General features: G+C 42.1%; 1 protein-coding gene across 14 annotated transcripts in view; it reads right to left on the bottom strand.

Annotated features, from left to right (window-relative positions):
* The window catches only part of LOC137535751 (VPS10 domain-containing receptor SorCS1-like), a 1,470,659-nt gene that overhangs the window by 154,432 nt on the left and 1,297,199 nt on the right, over positions 1–19,028 (bottom strand). For all 14 annotated transcript variants that reach the window (XM_068257627.1, XM_068257625.1, XM_068257626.1 and 11 more), the window contains 2 exons: positions 12,797–12,976; positions 12,134–12,280 (listed from right to left, as the gene is read on the bottom strand). In XM_068257627.1, the coding sequence (XP_068113728.1) occupies positions 12,134–12,280; positions 12,797–12,976 (327 nt within the window). The remainder of the gene's footprint in view (positions 1–12,133; positions 12,281–12,796; positions 12,977–19,028) is intronic.

Raw genomic sequence — 19,028 nt, 5'->3', positions numbered from 1 at the left:
TCATAGAAATTCACAGCCTTTAAAAGCTAATTTGTGGATATTATGTTAATATAAACTCTGTTAACGATGATTCAAAACAACTGCAGCAATTAAAACTTAACTTGGGGGAATATTTTTTTGATGTTACTTTTGCATGGTATGTAAGAGGGATATTAGGCTTTGGTGTTTTTAAAAGGAAGGCAAAATATCCTGAACAGGGGTGCAAACAGTATAAAAAAAAGTGTTTTTTTTTTTTTCGAGAGGCATAGAGATGTGTTCAATCGCTAGTGATGGCTGAACAACATTTCCGGAACACTTTTGCAAAATTGACTGCGAAATTTGCGAACCGACCGTTCGTGAAAAGCTCCATAGACTTTAAAGAGAACCAGAGATGAAGCAACCTCATGTATTTTACCTTATAAATCAGTGGGAACATGACAGTAAACACCTAATCTGCTCTTTGTTACATTGTTCTCTGTTTAATTTGCCTGTTATCACCTCTAAGATAAGAATCCCGACTAAGCAGTCGGTCTGGCTTTGCTACAGAATAATTATAGCTGAGACTGTGTTCTTTGCTGTCTTCAAGTCCAAGCCTGCCCCCTGCTGGCTTTGCTCAGGAATCATTATAGCTGAGTCATTATAGCAAAGCCAGAATCAATGCTCAGTCCGGGATTCTTATCTCAGCTAGATAACAGACACTTTTAGCAGTGAGGATGGAACAGAGAGCATGGTAAATGTTTTCTCTAAATGTTCCCACTGATTTCTATGGTAAAATACACAAGGGTGCTTCGTCTCTGGTTCACTTTAAAGGAACACTATCGATTTACATATTTTTTTCAATTGAGATAGGAATTGTTTGGGAAGTGCTGCTAAGTACTGGTGTATACATTTCACTGGCAACCTCTTTGTTATCAAACTACTTTCAAACTTTACTGACGCCAAAACTGACGGCTGACTGAGCCATGAGGAGAGGGGAAATTCCCCTCACACTTAATCAGTTGTGTAACTCTGTGTGTGACAGAGAAGAGAGCTCCCAACAGCTGCAGCTTCTGTGTCCTGTGTTTCTGGCTAAAGTGTCTGAAGAGAGCAGAGGAAATGTAACTAATTGTCACAGCTTTTCATACTGTTTTTGCTTTCAGAGTTTGATATGTTTGATATTTGCTTTCTGTAGTCTGATATGCAACTCTGGCTGTGCATTGAAGCACACACCCCTTCTGCAATTACTTTGTCCCAATATAGCTAAATCCTACACTCAATAAATTAAAGCTTTTGCCTCTGATACTTAACATGAAAAGTAGTAAAATGTTTACACAGCTACTTAGACATTATTTGTACTTTGTCATTTTAGAACACTTGGGTATTGATAGTATTCATTTAATGGGCAGACAAAACTTTCAGGGCATCTCTGCAGCCACAGTTTATTTAAAAAAGGTGTGAAAAGTATACCAAATCCTGGACATTGGCATGGCAGAGTAGGATCAAGTGCCGAGAGTTGCCAACATATATGTATTTTATGTAAACTTTTTTTTTTTTTAGTTATTTTTAAAGAAAGTGTAATGGCAGCTCACTTTAGCGCTTACCGTAATAACAAAGCCCCATGATAAAACACCAAATTTTCAAGGTATGTTAACAGGACAGTGGGAACAAGAATTAGAGCCCCGGCAGCGTGGGGCTCTGCATGCTCAGCTATACCAGCCCGCATGGTTCATGGTATGGGGGGCTCAGGAGGAGAAATGTAACATGAATTTGCATGCAATGTCAAATGTATGCTGTAAGATTTTTTTTTTTTTTCACTGTAAAAACACAAAAGCGAAAAATGCGAAGTTTAGAAGAAGTGCGAAAAACTGCTGCTGGCCATACCAAATGGCAGCAGAATGCAAATCAGATGGCATGCTATTGCTGGAATAAGCAGAGTTTCTCCATGTGACTTGAATGCGGTGAATCGCTGCGTACAAATTCTGCTCAGGTGGAAACGGGCCCTTAGGTCCCTTTTCCACTGGCTGCGATCAGCTTCAAAAAGCGGGTTGCAGACTTTTTGCCAATTGCTAGAACACAGCCATTTACATGTAAATTGCGGCGCTCATTTCTCACTAATGCGTGTCGCACATGCAATCGCACTCCAATCCCAGCAGCTATACGGCACAATCGCGGCTAGTGGAGATTACTGCTTGCGTGATCACAACGCAGCGCGATTGCACTTACGATTGCACATAGAAGTGGAAAAGGGCCCCCACCGTATAAAATATAGCCCATATTCATAGCTCCCCAATATCCCTCTTTTGGAGGGACAGTGCCTCTTTGGGAACCCTGTCCCACCTGTCTTCCTCATTGGTCTCTCTTGTAGGCAGTTTCTAAAGGATTACTTTAACCACTTGACCACTGAGGGGTTTTTCCCCTTTAGGATCACAGCAATTTTCACCTGTCAGCGCTCCTCCCATTCTTTCGCCAATAACTTAATCACTACTAATCACAACAAAATGATCTAGATCTGTTTGTTTTCACCACCAGTTAGGCTTTCTTTGGGAAGTACATTATGCTAAGAATTATTTTATTCTAAACACATTTTAATTGGAATAATAAGAAAAAAAATTGAAACAATTAATAGTTTCTCAGTTTTTGGCCATTATAGTGTTAAAATAAAACGTTCTCCTGTGGATAAAACCCACACATTTTATTTGCCCATTTGTCCCGGTTATTGCTACATTTAAAAAAAAAATTCCCTAGTACAGTGTATGGCGTCGCATCACTATTTTATTTGGAAATAAAGGTGTCCATCACTATTTATAAGCCCATAAATTAAAAAAATAACAGTAATATACCCCCTTAACATACCTATTAAAAAAGTTCAGTCCCTAAGCCAACTATTTATTTTATTTTTTTAATGCAAATTTTGAAAACTGTTTGGGTACTATGGGGGAGTGTGGGAGGGAAATAGTTAATTTTAGATGTAAGTGTATGTATTTTTATTAAAGAGAATCGGTACTCTAAAATTCTTACAATAAAAAGCATACCATTCTATTCATTATTTTCTCCTGGGCCCCTCTTTGCTGTTTCTGCCTCTCCCTGCTGCAATCCTGATTTGTAATTGCCAGTTTTAGGCAGTGTTTACAAACAAAAAACATGGCTGCTAACAAGCATGTGATATGCTGAGAGAAGCTCAGTCTGTGACTTATACAGAGTCTGCAGGGGGAGTGGAGAGGATGTGTATAACTTCTACCTATCACAGCAGATCAGCACATTCCTGCCTGAGCCAACAAAAGAAAGAATTAGATTTTATAACAGAGATAATACAGTCACTGTGCAACTAGGAAAGGCTGCTGTAAGACAGACCACATTAGAACAGGTATAGGAACTTATAGGATAGAAGAAATAAGGCTGAAAATGTTGTTAGAGAGTCTCTTTAAATAAAATGTGTTGTGATGTAGTTTTACTATTTGGGCACAAGATGTCCTCAGTCATTATTTTCAATTCGGTGTACGTAAGGACGAGAATCGGAAATACTGCGTTGCAGTGTAACACCTGGAAGATACAATGACGCAGGCATCTTATAGACTGCGTTCTCATTCATTCATCTCTCCGCTAACCGGCAGTAACAGTAGCGTGGGCGGCGAGAATAAGGTGTGGATCGAGAGCCCGATATAGTGTAGTATTTTAAATACAGGGATATAATGCACAACTGAAGAAATTTATACTCACAAACACGGGTTATCACAAAGGCAACCACTGTAATCGCAGGTGGGGAGAATTATAACCTGACCCCACTCAGGTCTAAGAAGTCGCTCTCTGTAGATAGGAAGAAAGATGGGGTAACACCCCTCCACCAAGGGTGGACTGTATACTTTAGAGAATATCTAAAAACAGAGGCGCCAAAATAGGATAAAAACATTTAAAAACTGTTTAAAAGAGGGAAGCAGTGGACTTACCTCCCTCAAAATCAAACAGACAGGGATTCGTTATTTATATCAAAAAAGAGGCGCTCGGCCATGCTACAGACTTTTTGGAGTTATCTCCGTTTATTGCCTGAGGAAGCGGGAATGTGCCCGCGAAATGCGTTGCAAAAAGGAGTTTTGTCTAATAAATGTTATTTTTGATATAAATAATGAATCCCTGTCTGTTTGATCTTGAGGGAGTTAAGTTCACCGCTTCCCCCTTTTTAACGGTTTTTAAACGTTTTTATCCTATTTTGGCGCCTCTGTTTTAAGTATGGTGCAGTAAGTTGTTAACCTGCAGTACAGTAAAGCAACCACAAGATGCCACTGTCTGTAGAATGACGTGATGATCTCTATGGTATTGTGATTTCCTGTATTCACTCTGTGTTCCTCTCTGTTCTAAGTAAGCAGCTTATTGCCTGATAGTGGGGGATGATTTATCTCTGCATGTTTTTCTTTAGTAAAGAGTTCTAACTTGTTATACTGGGTGCCTATCTGCTGCGTGTACCGACCACTCTGCTCCATCACTCTTTCACTACTGATGTACAGATGTGTAAATAAATGTATTTTTCAACTGAAAAAAATGTGTTTAATTGACTCTAAACTGTATCCTCATCCTTGGAATTGATATATTTCTTATTTTCAAATGTTAAAGGGGAACTGAAGAGAGAGGTATATGGAGGCTGTCATGTTTATTTCCTTTTAAGCAATACCAGTTGCCTGGCAGCCCTGCTGATCCTCTGCCTCTAATACTATTAGCCATAGCCCCTGAACAAGCATGCAGCAGATCAGGTGTTACAGTGGTTCAGACTTTAAAGTCAGATCTGACAAGACTAGCTGCATGCTTGTTTCTGGTTCTATTCAGATACTACTGTAGAGAAATAGACCAGCAGGGCTGCCAGGCAACTGGTATTGATTAAAAGGAAATAAACATGACAGCCTCCACATACCTCTGTCTTCAGTTCCCCTTTAATATGAAGCGTACCTAGGGGTGTGGCAGGGGCAGGCATAGGGGTATAACAGGGGCATGGCTTAAAGAGACACTGAAGCGCAAAAAAAAATGATGATATAATATGATTTGTATGTGTAGTACAGCTAAGAAATAAAACATTAGGAGCAGAGACATAAGTCTAATATTGTTTCCAGTACAGGAAGAGTTCAGAAACTCCAGGTGTTATCTATACAAAAGAGCCATTGAGCTCCAAGACTTTCAAAGTCGCAGAGAGCTCTGTCTTCTGAAGCTTGTTATCTCAACTGTCAGTCACTGTATTGTTTTTTTCTCTGCAGAGGACAGGTCAATAGTTCACTGGCCTGCCCTGTAAAAACATTTAGAATGCTAAGTAGTGTGTAAACTGCAAATATTAGAGAACGATGCTATGTTTGTAAAAACAAACACTATATAACTGAAAATAAAAATATGAGAATATTTTCTTTGCTACTAATCTTTTAGTACTTATCCGTACTACACAATCAATTCATTATATCATAATTTTTTTTTTCGCTTCAGTGTCTCTTTAAAGTGGATCCGAGGTGAACTTTTACTCATTGCATAATTGTGTTCCTTTCCTATTGTTTATAGGGCATTCCTCAAGCCAAATACTTTTTTGTTTTAATACTCTAATTCCCTATAAAATAAATAAACCACGCCCACAGGTTTTCAGAGAGCCTTGGCAGTAGCAAGGGCTTATGGGAGCTCAGTGTGGGCAGGAGGAGGTGTTACTAGCCATTGATTTCAGAGGCAGAGGGGAGGAGGGAGGGGGGTGATTAGGTTTTTTCACAGGCTGAGTGCTCAAGATACAGATAAGACTGCCTCTGTGTAATGTTTACAAACAACATGGCTGCTGTCGTATCAAAGGAAGAAATAATCATTTTCTATTAAAGCTGTTTGCAGCTAGATTTGCTGTGTAAACTATCTAAACTTTAGATAAGATGTATAGAGAAGTTACTTGGTATAGTTAGTTTTTCATCTCGGATCCGCTTTAAGTGTCCCTCTTTATCTCAAAAAGTTGGGAGGTATGTATATTCTGTGATAAATCCCTGTGTTCTGCTCACACCAGCACTACGATCAGCACACTGTATTTTCTATAATACGGAAACACTACGAGGGGTAAACGTTAATAGGAGGAGGCAGCACAGATTTCCACGCTAGCAGTAATTATTATGGAGCTGATCTGGGCTGCCGTCGATGATGATGAAGCACTTTCTAGCTGCGTGTTTCTGGAGGACACTAAAACATATCATCGGTTTAAAATTTCCCCGATCTCAGGAGCTCCTGTCGGTTTATTAATGCCGGAGCAGAGGCTGCCATATTGATCCTTCTGTCGCGTTGAAGTGAAATATATCATGTACAGTCAGCGCCCGTATTCAAATGAACACAATGGATTTGCTGATTTCAAGAAATCAATGCGTCTTATGGAAAACCTCCGCCTGGCTTTGTAAATACGTCTTTTTGCAGTTTCGCTCGCGTCTGTCAATCTGCAGCAATGTGGGGTTTACATACAGCATGTAAGGGGTCAGTTCACAAAGAAGGTGAAACATTCAGACTTTATATCAGTCCAGGTACAAATGTTTTCTGACCCTGTTCAGCACTTGTTATAATGTATGTAGAAGCTCCCTAATTAGTGAATGTCAAATTAATCCCAGACACTGTTCACCTCCTGAATCACAGACTGTCATTTCTAGGGGCTACAATCTTCTAAGAGTCTTTGTCTGTGCCCCGCCTACCTTCAGTCTGAACAGCAGGATGATGCAATCCAGGCAGCATCAGCTCCTTCCATAGAAACTAAAATAAGGCCCTCCATAATCCTTTGCTTCTGGTCATGGGATCAAAATTTCCAGACAGGATTTTTGGATGTATGAGCCTATGGTGCACTTGTTAAAACACACACAAAAAATCCTCACCCCACAAAGGCAGAAGGATGTCTTTTACATACTAGATGAAACATGGTCTGGGCCAGCGATCAGCCTGGCGTATCGATACGGATCTGTACAGGGAAGCAGACAATTTGGACACTAGCCGCTAGTGGACAAAATCGGTGCTACCATTGACACTAATACAAAGTAGTGGCAAGCGGGCGCCCAAGAGGAAATTTGGGTGCCCGATAATGTACGGTATATTGTTTTTTCAGCAAACAAACAATACAAATATTACTTTTGCACTATCTGACTGCCTTCATTTTAGCTGTGTAAACTTACACTACGTTTATATTCTGTAATATACAACCATTTTTTAATATTCTTCAAATATCATGTATGGATTTTGCCATATCCCGAAAAATGTTTTGTTTTATATAGAAGTACTTCCTTCAATCTATTTTTATGAACTTGGTGCTGTTGTTTATAGTTTATAGTGAGAGGGTTCTAAGGTAAGGCATGTGTGTGTGTGGGGGGGGGGGGGAGTAAAGGTTGTATAAGGTCAGACATCAGGGGGGCTTGTGAGTGGGGGAGTGGGTAGAGTTAGGTATAAGGAAGGGTGTGTGTGTGTGTGTGTGTGTGTGTGTGGGTGTGTGTGTGTGTGTGTGTGTGAGGAAGGGGGGTAGGCATCAGGCAATGGGGGGTTGGTTAGGCGTGGGGGGGATTCTTTGTGAGAGTAGGGTTAGTTAGTTAGGTTTGTCTTTTTATTTTGGCTTGAGAAGAATCAGTGAACAGAAAGGAATGTTTAGGAACTCTACTAACTACTCTGTCAGATAATACACAGTATTCTGCTGGCCTAGTAAAGAAAACCTGTGAGTTTAAAAAAATAGGCTTCCCCCTCCCGAAGTAAGTACCCCCAGAAGCACTATTTTCCCTTACAGGTGACTTTCAATGATGTTTGTTCATCGGCTGCCTGCCTGGTCCCGGATGGGGGGGGGGGAGAGGGGGATATTGGGCTATGGGCCCATGAAATCTTTTTTTTCGCCTACATGATCTGTGGTTCTGGATGTGATGATTGCAAATAAGCATAGCGTTTTCTAGTAAAAGGTCTTTTGGCACCTTTAAGCCCCCTATACTATCCTAGTGGTTTTTGGTCACAATACAGGACTCCAATGTTTCTGATAATTCAAGTGTGTACAGCAAGCTAGTCATCATACTTAAGAGTGGTGTTATTGAAAAGAATTCAACTGTCCCCAAAAAATGCTGTGCATGCGCACCATGTGGCCATAAAAATGATCAATTTAACTTTCAGCCCTATAATTCAACAGAATGGTTCTTTAGCAAGATTAGCATTCTATTCCATTGAAGTATTTCCAGAAGATGGAAAATGATTGCATCAAACAAAAAGTAATGCCTCTCAATGGACTGAGTCTGAACATTTATGACTTCTTGTTACGTCTGACCATTTTAAAGGAATGGGCTGATAATGTATATAATGTATGTATTCCTTTAGACCCCACCCCCCAATCCTTTAGATTGTAAGCTCCCGAGGGCAGGGCTCTCTCACACTTTTGTGTCCTGGAAATCATTATACATTTCATTCATTATGTTACTTTTGTCACTGCGATTACCAATTCTGTATTTTGCATTGATTCTGGTGTGTACCATTGTCTGTATTTTGTGCCCCATGTTTGTTTCTTACTTTGTACAGCGCCACTGAATATGTTGGCGCTTTATAAATCAATAATAATAATGTATGTGTGCATTCTGAGGTCTCTCCGGCCAATCATTTTAGCCCCAAGAAGATCGCTACCAGTGTTTATAATTCCCAGCTGTGTTGTGATCATTTTTAGCATTTAAGATAAATCAATATAATTTGAATGAAATCTTTAAAAAACTGAAACCATAGTAAGAAAATAGAAATGTATAAAAAAAATTCACCCCCTAATGATGGATCACAAAACAATATCCCAGCTAATTTCACCAGTTAGAACCCTTCGCAGTCCAATTTACCAATACCCCATGTCCCCTCAGCATTTACTTTTTTCTGCTGTGCGGGGGTGGGGGGAGGAGCCAGAGAGCTAGATAGCTCCACCTCATTTAACGCACATCTGCGTAATTCCGTAATTAAGCAGTGTGGTGCCGGAGGGAATCAATGTGTCAGGTTTTATACAACATTTTCATTCACATAGGGTGACACTGTGTTGGACTGGGCCAGGCAATGGCGCCGTTAGTGACAAGCCCAAATGCGCCCACGCAATATATAAATCATGTGGCGCAGTGTCAGAGGATGGGGCTGTAGGCGGCAGTGATGGGTTCATGAGTAGTCACAAGTCCCTAAAGAATTCCAATTGGAGGGGTTGCAAGCCTCACCACCGCACACTTCCTCCTTCCAGCTTGAAGGAGGAAGTGTGCGTAGTGAGGCTTGCAATGCGTCCAATAGGATACATGCAAGCTGTTTGGAGTGCAGGGAGGATGACGGACTTATGGGTAACTAACCCCTTGTCATCCAGCCGCACAGCTGAGGCAATTAGTAGGCGGTCAAAGAATTAGTCTTTAGACACTTTGATTTAAAGGGGCAGACTCTGTGGCAGATTCTATCCGACAACAGCGTCCCCTAGTGGCAACCATGTCAAGCTATGTTCGACATTGGAGCTATGCTGGAAGAGGCCAATGTTGAAAATAGTCCAACATAGGTTTGAAGAAAGGGGGTAAATAAGTGCTCTTTCTTTTAATGTTGTAACTACTGCCATTTATAAGCAGGAATACAGCCGGTGTGTGCGTGGTGTGAATGGAGTTTACATATAGCTCCCAACTGTCCCTTTTACGGAGGGACAGTCCCTCTTTGAGAACCAAATCCCTCTGTGTCCCTCTTTCCTCCTTTCAGGACTGATGTAAAGATCTGTGTGAATACATGTATTTTTCTCCTGAAAAAATCCTTCAATTGACTTCAAACTTTATTCTCATCCTTTAAATAAATGTAATTATTACTTTCAAATGTTATCATGAATTAAAAATAATGAGGATAGAAAGGACCTATGAGCCGCCTGGGAGATTTGATGCATGTCGGTGCTTTATGATATGTGCTACTAGTCAAGGAGATTGTTTAATGCATATTATGCTTGCTTGTGGGCTTATGCATGTTACAGGGCTGGCGGAACGACACATAAGAGTCCAAAGGGACCTCTTAGTGGCATATGTGAATCCACAGAATTGTAAATGTTTTTGTAAACTAATACTAAGTGTAATTTGCCTTCTTAAAACAGAAGGTATTTGCGTAACATCACTTTTAACCATTTACCGCCATCCTAACGTATTAAAACCTCATGCTTACCTCTATTAACGGCAACATGACGTTTTAATACGTCGCGCATTCCCGCCGCTGCTACCGCCGTGTGCACGCCGCTACCGCCGCTGTTTCCGTCGGGATCCTGTGCTGGGTGATTGGGGAAGAAGACCGAACGGTCCTCTACCCAATCGCAGTGCCTGGAGTGAATGGACGTGACCGCGAACAGCGGCTATGTCCATTCACATAAACAGGAAATGTAACAATTGTGTTCACTAGCGCCATCTTGTGGCCAAAAAGTATATTACATCTACAAAATACATACATTTTCAAGTACATACACTTCATTAATAAAATTACACTTCCAACCCTCCCCCCCCCCCCAAAAAAAAAACACTTGTAAAAAAAAATCAGCTTAAAAAAAAATAGTTACCTTAGGGACTCAGCTTTTTTAATCTATATTTTATGGGGGGAAATTAATTTTAATTTATTACGTTGGGGCTTGTAATTATGGCCAGAACAAAAAAAAACAGAACAGAAAAATAACACTTATATTTCAAAATAATATACTGTCGTCATATATTGTGATAGGGACATAATTTAAACGGTTTAATAATCGGGAAAACTGGGCAAATAAAACGTGTTTGTTTTACCCACAGGAGAATGTTTAATTTTAAAACTATAATAGCTTAAAACTGAGAAATAATGATTTTTTTTTCTTTTTTTTCCTGTTTTTCTCACTAAAACTCATTTAGAATAAAAAAATTCTTAGCAAAATGTACTATCCACAGAAAGCCTAATTGGTGGCAAAAAAAATGAGGTACAGATCATTTTCTTGTGATAAGTAGTAATAAAGTTATTAGGGAATAAAAGGGAGGAGCACTGACAACTGAAAATTGCTCTGGTCCATTAGGTTAAAAACCCTTGGGGGTTAACTGGTTAAGTGAGCAACTGTGGTTACCAACAATGCATCACTACTGAATATGCAAATTATCTTTTTATGTGCCTCTGTAAAATGTATAAGCTAAGGGCTTGCCATACACCAGCAGATCTAGATGTAAGCCTGGCTTCAGGGGCATAAAGAGATCTCTTGCATATTCAGTAGTGATGCATTAAGGGTAACTACAGACGCTCACCTAAAGCTGAATTATTGCAAATAACTACTGTTTTAAGTAGGCAAATTACACTTGTTCAGTAGGAGGGCTTTTCAGTCTCTATTAGTCCCATATACTTTCCTAGTGGTTTTGGGTCATCCAGAGCTCCGTTGGTATTCTGTTAAACTAATACTTCTGATTGAGCTGCAGGCACAGTGGCTGTAGCATACTTTATATAAAGGCACCTGGAAATAAGGGCGCAGTCGCTTGTAAAATATCGCTAAGGTTAGCAATATTGTACTAGTGAATTTAGATATATAGAAAATATCGGTAATATTTACTGATATTTTACTATGGCTAAACCTAACCCTACTCTCACACGGAACCCTCCCCTGGTGCTGACTAATCCTTAGACTTCTTCCCGGTGGTGCCTAACTCTTAGGGCCCCCCTGGTGGTACCTAACCCTAACCATCCCCCCCGGTGGTGGCTAACCCTTAGAACCCCCCTCTAGTGGTGCCTAAACCTAACCTCCCCCCCTAAAAGCCCCACCTAAAGCTGCCCCCCTTCTTCCGCAAAGCTGTGAAATGCAATGTGGTGCACCAGCTATGCAATGCAATGTAGTTATCCACAAGCAATTTTTTTCCCCACAATGTCTCTCCGCAACAAATGGCCCCTCTTGCCGCTAATCGGGCACCTCTGGGTGCCTAATTTTACCTCCATAGCTGTAAAAAAGGGCAAAATTGGGCACATTGAGGCACCCGCTGCCATGCACCCAAATTTCCATTCAATGCCGCTAAAAGCGGCTTTTATCATAGGCACCTATGGCGGCGACTCCGCCCTTCCTTCCTGCTTTAGTGGCTGTATGCTGCGTTTGAGGAGCTGATGTGCAGCGAGTCTCTGTGTGTGAATGTGCAAAGGGTTAATTACTTATGCGAGCGATGATGGGATGTTGTGTCAGGGGTGCAGGGGACACAGCAGGCATCGCACTCACCAGCAGACAGTTGACTGGGTTTCCGCGCAGGTCGGTGTCCGGAGCCTGCAGCAGGTGCCAATCTCTCCCCTTGTTGTAGGTGATGAAGGTCCTCACTTGGCTGTCAGTCTTCTTGTTCGCCAAGAACATCCCCTTTATCCCTGCTACCTGGGAAAAATGGACGCAGCTGAAAAAACGATCAATTGTAGACAGACATAAGCTGATCAGCGCAGCAGAGTGGCTGTCGGAAGGCTGATAGCCTCGGTCAGCTGTCAGTACAGCAACAGGGTGCGAATGGGAGACGTGACCCAGGTACAGGGCACAAAATTCAGGCTTATCACAGTTTCTGCAGCTTCCTTATTTACTACATACAGGAAAATAGCCTAGAATGATAAGCGCAGACTTTAAATATTGGGTGCCTGTGGAAACAGCAAGAGCCACAACCCGGGGAGGCAATGTTTTCACGGCGATGGCAAACCGACCCTTAAAGTGAATGTTAAGCTAGAAAAAAAATAAAATAAAACCAGTTCTTTATATTTGCTATTTTTCTAAGGTCATTCTTCACATTCTTCACAAGGTTATATTTCTAAGGTCTTCTTCACATTGGTGATTAGCAATAAACCCGAGACAACAAGGCCATTTTTCTTCCATGCTGTAAGCCTGGCTCGAACCACCATCACATACCTCGTAGAGGTCAATCATGACGTTCCCCTCTGGACCTTTTATGCTCATCACATTTTCCAGGGCCAGAGTGAAGAAGATGCCTCTTGTGTCTGAGATGTACAGGTTATAAGTCTCATTCTGATTCCACTCTTGGATAGCCACAAACACCTGGTTCTCATCTGTGCTGATGACATGCATGTCCTGAAAAAGAGAAGATAGAAAAACGTTATCAATTGTCAGTGCTGATGAAATACATGTCCTGAAGAAGAGGAGACCGAAGAGCGTTATCAGAGGTCAGTGCTGAGGACATTCATGTCCTGAAGAAGAAGAGAGAAAAGAACGTTATCAGCGGTCAGTGCTGATGACATGCATGTCTTGAAGAAGAAGAGACAGAAGAACGTTATCAGTGGTCAGTGCTGATGACATGCATGTCCAGAAGAAGAGAACAACGTTATCAGTGGTCAGTGCTGACGGCATGCATGTTCTGAGGAAGAGAAGAATGTTATCAGAGGTCAGTGCTGACGACATGCATGTCCTGAGGAAGAGGAGACAGAAGAACGTTATCAGTGGTCAGTGCTGATGACATGCATGTCCTGAAGAAGAGGAGAGAGAAGAAAGTTATCAGTGGTCAGTGCTGATGACATGCATGTCCTGAAGAAGAGAAGAACTTTATCAGTGGTCAGTGCTGATGACATGCATGTTCTGAAGAAGAGAAGAACATTATCAGTGGTCAGTGCTGATGACATGTATGTCTTGAAGAAGAAGAGACAGAAGAACGTTATCAGTGGTCAGTGCTGATGACATGCATGTCCAGAAGAAGAGAACAACGTTATCAGTGGTCAGTGCTGACGGCATGCATGTTCTGAGGAAGAGAAGAATGTTATCAGAGGTCAGTGCTGACGACATGCATGTCCTGAGGAAGAGGAGACAGAAGAACGTTATCAGTGGTCAGTGCTGATGACATGCATGTCCTGAAGAAGAGGAGAGAGAAGAAAGTTATCAGTGGTCAGTGCTGATGACATGCATGTCCTCAAGAAGAGAAGAACTTTATCAGTGGTCAGTGCTGATGACATGCATGTTCTGAAGAAGAGAAGAACATTATCAGCGGTCAGTGCTGATGACATGTATGTCCTGAAGAGGAGAAGAGAGAAGAACGTTATCAGTGGTCAGTGCTGATGACATGCATGTCCTGATGAAGAGGAGAGAGAAGAACAATATCAGTGGTCAGTGCTGATGATGTGCATGTCCTGATGAAGAGGAGAGAGAACAACGTTATCAGTGGTCAGTGCTGATGACATGCATGTCCTGAAGAAGAGGAGAGAGAACGTTATCAGTGGTCAGTGCTGATGACATGCATGTGCTGAAGAAGAAAAGAAAGTTATCAGTGGTCAGTGCTGACGATGGGCATATCCTGAAGAAGTGGAGACAGAAGAACATTATCAGTGGTCAGTGCTGACGACATGCATGTTCTGAGGAAGAGAAGAATGTTATCAGTGGTCAGTGCTGATGACATGCATGTCCAGAAGAAGAGAAGAACGTTATCAGTGGTCAGTGCTGATGACATGCATGTCCTGAAGAAGAGAAGAATGTTATCAGTGGTCAGTGCTGACGACATGCATGTTCTGAGGAAGAGAAGAATGTTATCAGTGGTCAGTGCTGACGACATGCATGTCCTGAGGAAGAGGAAACAGAAGAACGTTATCAGTGGTCAGTGCTGATGACATGCATGTTCTGAAGAAGAGAAGAACATTATCAGTGGTCAGTGCTGATGACATGCATGTCCTGAAGAGGAGAAGAGAAAAGAACGTTATCAGTGGTCAGAGCTGATGACATGCATGTCCTGATGAAGAGGAGAGAGAATAACTTTATCAGTGGTCAGTGCTGATGACATGCATGTCCTGAAGAAGAGGAGAGAGAAGAAAGTTATCAGTGGTCAGTGCTGATGACATGCATGTCCTGAAGAAGAGAAGAACTTTATCAGTGGTCAGTGCTGATGACATGCATGTTCTGAAGAAGAGAAGAACATTATCAGTGGTCAGTGCTGATGACATGTATGTCCTGAAGAGGAGAAGAGAGAAGAACGTTATCAGTGGTCAGTGCTGATGACATGCATGTCCTGATGAAGAGGAGAGAGAAGAACAATATCAGTGGTCAGTGCTGATGATGTGCATGTCCTGATGAAGAGGAGAGAGAACAACGTTATCAGTGGTCAGTGCTGATGACATGCATGTCCTGAAGAAGAGGAGAGAGAACGTTATCAGTGGTCAGTGCTGATGACATGCATGTGCTGAAGAAGAAAAGAAAGTTATCAGTGGTCAGTGCTGACGATGGGCATATCCTGAAGAAGTGGAGACAGAAGAACATTATCAGTGGTCAGTGCTGACGACATGCATGTTCTGAGGAAGAGAAGAATGTTATCAGTGGTCAGTGCTGATGACATGCATGTCCAGAAGAAGAGAAGAACGTTATCAGTGGTCAGTGCTGATGACATGCATGTCCTGAAGAAGAGAAGAATGTTATCAGTGGTCAGTGCTGACGACATGCATGTTCTGAGGAAGAGAAGAATGTTATCAGTGGTCAGTGCTGACGACATGCATGTCCTGAGGAAGAGGAAACAGAAGAACGTTATCAGTGGTCAGTGCTGATGACATGCATGTTCTGAAGAAGCGAAGAACATTATCAGTGGTCAGTGCTGATGACATGCATGTCCTGAAGAGGAGAAGAGAAAAGAACGTTATCAGTGGTCAGAGCTGATGACATGCATGTCCTGAAGAAGAGGAGAGAGAACGTTATCAGTGGTCAGTGCTGATGACATGCATGTCCTGAAGAAGAGGAGAGAGAACGTTATCAGTGGTCAGTGCTGATGACATGCATGTCCTGATAAAGAGGAGAGAGAAGAACGTTATCAGTGGTCAGTGCTGATGACATGCATGTCCTGAAGAAGAGGAGAGAGAACGTTATCAGTGGTCAGTAGTGCTGATGACATGCATGTCCTGCAGAAGAGGAGAGAGAAGAACATTATCAGTAGTCAGTGCTGATGATATGCATGTCCTAAAGAAAAGGAGAGAGAAGGAAGTTATCAGTGGTCAGTGCTGATGACATGCATGTCCTGAAGAAGAGAAGAATGTTATCAGTGGTCAGTGCTGATGACATGCATGTCCTGAAGAAGAGAAGAACGTTATCAGTGGTCAGTGCTGATGACATACATGTCCTGAAGAAGAGGAGAGAGAAGGAAGTTATCAGTGGTCAGTGCTGATGACATGCATGTCCTGAAGAAGAGGAGACAGAAGAACGTTAGCAGTTGTCAGTGCTGATGACATGCATGTCCTGAAGAAGAGGAGACAGAAGAACGTTATCAGTGGTCAGTGCTGATGACATGCATGAACTGAAGAGGAGGAAATAGAAGAAGGTTATCAGTGGTCAGTGCTGATGACATGCATGTCCTGAGGAAGAGGAGACTGAAGAACGTTATCTGTGGTCAGTGCTGATGACATGCATGTTCTAAAGAAGAGGAGAGAGAAGAAAGTTATCAGTGGTCAGTGCTGATGACATGCATGTTTTAAAGAAGAGGAGAGAGAAGAAAGATATCAGTGGTCAGTGCTGATGACATGCATATCCTGAAGAGGAGGAGACTGAAGAACGTTATCAGTTGTCAGTGCTGATGACATATATGACCTGATGAAGAGAAGAACGTTATCAGTGGTCAGTGCTGATGACATGCATGTCCTGAGGAAGAGGAGACTGAAGAACGTTATCTGTGGTCAGTGCTGATGACATGCATGTTCTAAAGAAGAGGAGAGAGAAGAAAGTTATCAGTGGTCAGTGCTGATGACATGCATGTTCTAAAGAAGAGGAGAGAGAAGAAAGATATCAGTGGTCAGTGCTGATGACATGCATATCCTGAAGAGGAGGAGACTGAAGAACGTTATCAGTTGTCAGTGCTGATGACATATATGACCTGATGAAGAGAAGAACGTTATCAGTGGTCAGTGCTGATGACATGCATGTCCTGAAGAGGAGGAGACTGAAGAACGTTATCAGTTGTCAGTGCTGATGACATGCATGTCTTGAAGAGGAGGAGACTGAAGAATGTTATCAGTTGTCAGTGCTGATGACATATATGACCTGGTGAAGAGAAGAACGTTATCAGTGGTCAGTGCTGATGACATGCATGTCCTGAAGAAGGGGAGACAGAAGAACGTTATCAGTGGTCAGTGCTGATGACATGCATGTCCTGAAGAAGGGGAGACAGAAGAACGTTATCAGTGGTCAGTGCTGACATGCATGTTCTGAAGAAGAGAAGAACATTATCAGTGGTCAGGGCTGATGACATGCATGAACTGAAGAGGAGGAAACAGAAGAATGTTATCAGTGGTCAGTGCTGATGACATGCATGTTCTAAAGAAGAGGAGAGAGAAGAAAGATATCAGTGGTCAGTGCTGATGACATGCATGTCCTGAAGAGGAGGAGACTGAAGAACGTTATCAGTTGTCAGTGCTGATGACATGCATGTCCTAAAGAGGAGTAGACTGAAGAACGTTATCAGTTGTCAGTGCTGATGACATATATGACCTGGTGAAGAGAAGAACGTTATCAGTGGTCAGTGCTGATGACATGCATGTCCTGAAGAAGGGGAGACAGAAGAACGTTATCAGTGGTCAGTGCTGATGACATGCATGTCCTGAAGAAGGGGAGACAGAAGAACGTTATCAGTGGTCAGTGCTGACATGCATGTTCTGAAGAAGAGAAGAACATTATCAGTGGTCAGTGCTGATGACATGCATGAACTGAAGAGGAGGAAACAGAAGAATGTTATCAGTGGTCAGTGCTGATGACATGCATGTTCTAAAGAAGAGGAGAGAGAAGAAAGATATCAGTGGTCAGTGCTGATGACATGCATGTCCTGAAGAAGAGAAGAACTTTATCAGTGGTCAGTGCTGATGACATGCATGTTCTGAAGAAGAGAAGAACATTATCAGTGGTCAGTGCTGATGACATGTATGTCCTGAAGAGGAGAAGAGAGAAGAACGTTATCAGTGGTCAGTGCTGATGACATGCATGTCCTGATGAAGAGGAGAGAGAAGAACAATATCAGTGATTGATGACATGCATGTCTTGAAGAAGAAGAGACAGAAGAACGTTATCAGTGGTCAGTGCTGATGACATGCATGTCCAGAAGAAGAGAACAACGTTATCAGTGGTCAGTGCTGACGACATGCATGTCCTGAGGAAGAGGAGACAGAAGAACGTTATCAGTGGTCAGTGCTGATGACATGCATGTCCTGAAGAAGAGGAGAGAGAAGAAAGTTATCAGTGGTCAGTGCTGATGACATGTATGTCCTGAAGAGGAGAAGAGAGAAGAACGTTATCAGTGGTCAGTGCTGATGACATGCATGTCCTGATGAAGAGGAGAGAGAAGAACAATATCAGTGGTCAGTGCTGATGACATGCATGTCCTGAAGAAGAGGAGAGAGAACGTTATCAGTGGTCAGTGCTGATGACATGCATGTGCTGAAGAAGAAAAGAAAGTTATCAGTGGTCAGTGCTGACGATGGGCATATCCTGAAAAAGTGGAGACAGAAGAACATTATCAGTGGTCAGTGCTGACGAAATGCATGTTCTGAGGAAGAGAAGAATGTTATCAGTGGTCAGTGCTGATGACATGCATGTCCAGAAGAAGAGAAGAACGTTATCAGTGGTCAGTGCTGATGACATGCATGTCCTGAAGAAGAGAAGAATGTTATCAGTGGTCAGTGCTGACGACATGCATGTTCTGAGGAAGAGAAGAATGTTATCAGTGGTCAGTGCTGACGACATGCATGTCCTGAGGAAGAGGAAACAGAAGAACGTTATCAGTGGTCAGTGCTGATGACATGCATGTTCTGAAGAAGAGAAGAACATTATCAGTGGTCAGTGCTGATAACATGCATGTCCTGAAGAGGAGAAGAGAAAAGAACGTTATCAGTGGTCAGAGCTGATGACATGCATGTCCTGATGAAGAGGAGAGAGAAGAACGTTATCAGTGGTCAGTGCTGATGACATGCATGTCCTGAAGAAGAGGAGAGAGAACGTTATCAGTGGTCAGTGCTGATGACATGCATGTCCTGATAAAGAGGAGAGAGAAGAACGTTATCAGTGGTCAGTGCTGATGACATGCATGTCCTGAAGAAGAGGAGAGAGAATGTTATCAGTGGTCAGTAGTGCTGATGACATGCATGTCCTGCAGAAGAGGAGAGAGAAGAACATTATCAGT

Source organism: Hyperolius riggenbachi, chromosome 10 (genome assembly GCF_040937935.1).
Source record: "Hyperolius riggenbachi isolate aHypRig1 chromosome 10, aHypRig1.pri, whole genome shotgun sequence".
In the NCBI taxonomy this organism is placed as follows: Eukaryota; Metazoa; Chordata; class Amphibia; order Anura; family Hyperoliidae; genus Hyperolius; species Hyperolius riggenbachi.
Note: the sequence above shows the minus strand (reverse complement) of the source record. Positions and strands in the feature narration are given on the sequence as shown.